Raw genomic sequence first — 2,721 nt, 5'->3', positions numbered from 1 at the left:
AGCAAATGGCTGCAATATAACAAAGAGTGAAAAATTTAAGGGGGTCTGAATACTTTCCGTACCCACTGTATATACTGTAAAAAAATGTCTTGTAAAAAAAAATCTTAATATTTAGTCAAAATACATTTTCTTCTGACAATTTAAAAACATGCTGCAAAAATAACAGTGACAATGTCACCAAGTTAAGTAAAAACTACTAAACTAGTGTAGAAAAAAATCCTTAGAGTGGATTTGATGCAGCATGATGTGGCTTTTCCTATGAACAACTTCATCTGAGTTTAACATCTCACCTTTAAGTCTCTGTTCTTCAGGTTGCCCAGCCAGAAGGCTTCCTGGCAATGGTTAAGAGTGAGCATGGCTTTCACACGATACACAAACTGCTCCAGACTTTTCTTCAAGGCTGGAACGTGATTGGTCAGCCCTGTATCTTGCCTAATCTGTGAACCATAAAACAGTGATAATAATAATAATTACAGATACAAGATTATTTTTCACAAATGCATTTAACATCAATAAGCTAAATTCATTTAGCGTTTTCCTCGTTTTAATCTTTAATCCCACTCTTGCTCCACAGACCACCATGAGCTGCAGATGCTGTAATTCACCTTTGAGTGGCCACACATGTAGTGGAGTTGTCTAGTACTGAGCTGGAAGGTCTTCAGTAAACTCTGGACATCCTCCTGAGAAGATCCCGTGCAATGATTAAAATCTCACTTACTTAAACTGATCAATTTTGCTCAAGATGCAATGTTACACATAAGTTTGAATGAATGAGACGGAAATACCTTGTGTTTTTTAAAGCTGTAGTCAAGCAGAGGCATTCCAAGTTTGAGGAAGGACTCCAGAAAAAGGCGACCATACTGAACAAGATGATCAAAAACAAAGTGAAAAGTGTTGAATGACATTATCTTCATAAACATACCTTCATGTGTGCAAATTCTTCTTACCTTTAAGCACACAGTGAGTACAGGTCTGCTGTCAAACATCTGTGCCACAGAAAACAGAAGAACATGCTGTTTACAGAGCCATAAATGTGATGTGCACACTGGGAGAACAGGCAAGATGTGAAGGCCTCTGTACCTTGACCAGGTTTATGAGGATGTGGAAGTCACGCACAGCCAGATTCCATGTTAGGAGCTTCTCGCTCTGCACCTGAATAGATTTAGGGCATAAACTTGAGACACACACACACACTTCTCTACACTTCCTGTTGGTAACCAAATAATAATTAAAATAATATCTACACCCACACAACAAACAAACACACACCTCTTGACTATCCATCTGTTTGCTGGGAGGAATCTTGCGCACAGCTCTCTCCAGCTCTGCCATCATGCTCTTGTAGTACACTAGGAATGTCTGCCTGCAGCATCAAGCAAAGCACAGGTATCTGCATTTATTGCATGACTCTCTGGAATACCTGATTCTGATTGGTCAAACGCAACACTGAGTTATCAAATATTTTAGTAATAATACTTCATGTACATATCATTATAAATTGGATATGGCAGCCTGCTGCACCTGTTGAGTGTCGGCCAGCTGCGTGAGTTGGCATCTTTAGCAGCATTCATCAGCTCTGGAACCCCTTCACCTGCTATTTCCTCCACCGCCTTCAGAACATCATCAGTGTGCTCCAGATAAATACTACAGCAGAAAACCAAATTGATGCAAACATCCTCAGATATAAACAATAATAACCAGCGTAACAAAAAATGTTTCTGAAGACAATCACCTATTGCACCTTTAAATATTAAACCATGGCATTTTAGTTCAAGTTTTTTTCTTCTTTCGTGTAACATGTTCTTTTGGGTATGTTAATTAGGGCATATTTTGCATAGGCCCATCCTGTTCAAAAGTTCAGGGTGGGTAAGATTTGTTTATGAAAGAAGTCTCTTATGCTCACCAACGCTACATTTATTTGATCAAAAATAAGAGTAAAAATAGTAATATTGCAAAATGTGTCTAACACGAAGTGAGGATTAATGGGTGTAACGAGACTCATAAAGCAAATAAATAATTTTATTGACTTACTTCTTTCTCCTCTACCTATCAGAATCTAATTTCCATGGGTCTTAACACACTTGTTGCCTCAATTCAGTGTTATTTTAGTATTATTTATATACTATTATGGAATCAAAACCCGATCCCCATATTTTTGGTTTTAATTTTCATTTCAGTTCAAGTTTTAGCAATTTTGTTATGGGCTTTTGTCATTTTTATTTGTTTTTTTAATATATATTTCTACAAAATTTTAATTAAGCTTTAAGCTTTGATTTACTCTTATTTCAGCTTATTTTAATTTCTGAAAGTGATTTTTAGTAGTTCTAGTTAAGAATAACAACACTGCCTCAGTGACTCCTGGAACTGAATGGGAACTTAAAGGCAGGGTATGTGATTTTTCAAAAACACTTTAGAAAACTGATTCGGGCCGAATAGCAAAACAAACTTGTAGCCAATCAGCAATAAGGGGCGTGTCTACTCGTGATGTGAAGGAGAGAGCTTTCAGTGCATGGGACGGACATTAGCCGAGCCGAGCGACAGAAAGATAGAGATGGCAGATAAAAAAACAAAAGAGGAAAACGTCTGCAGAACGATAAGGCAAGAAGTAGGACCCGTGTAAATATCGGATCAGCTTTCCAGCGCTGGAGAGAACTCAAGGAGCGGAGGCCTGCGATCGGACGACGAGGTTGCTTTGTTTCTTCTCAATAGGTGAGTAACACC

General features: G+C 38.0%; 1 protein-coding gene across 1 annotated transcript in view; it reads right to left on the bottom strand.

Annotated features, from left to right (window-relative positions):
• Positions 1-266: 266 nt before the first annotated feature.
• The window catches only part of LOC107750252 (Fanconi anemia group D2 protein-like), an 18,384-nt gene continuing 15,929 nt past the window's right edge, over positions 267-2,721 (bottom strand). Inside the window, exons 36-42 of the mRNA XM_016565564.1 lie at positions 1,522-1,644; positions 1,270-1,363; positions 1,081-1,152; positions 948-986; positions 786-860; positions 606-680; positions 267-437 (exon numbers count right to left, since the gene is read on the bottom strand). Coding sequence (XP_016421050.1) covers positions 279-437; positions 606-680; positions 786-860; positions 948-986; positions 1,081-1,152; positions 1,270-1,363; positions 1,522-1,644 — 637 coding nt within the window. The 3' untranslated portion in view covers positions 267-278. The remainder of the gene's footprint in view (positions 438-605; positions 681-785; positions 861-947; positions 987-1,080; positions 1,153-1,269; positions 1,364-1,521; positions 1,645-2,721) is intronic.

The sequence above is a fragment of the Sinocyclocheilus rhinocerous genome, unplaced genomic scaffold, assembly GCF_001515625.1.
Source record: "Sinocyclocheilus rhinocerous isolate Xijiao unplaced genomic scaffold, SAMN03320098_v1.1 scaffold963, whole genome shotgun sequence".
NCBI classification, from domain to species: Eukaryota; Metazoa; Chordata; class Actinopteri; order Cypriniformes; family Cyprinidae; genus Sinocyclocheilus; species Sinocyclocheilus rhinocerous.
The sequence above is the reverse complement of the archived record's forward strand: the minus strand, read 5'-3'. Positions and strand labels throughout refer to the sequence as shown.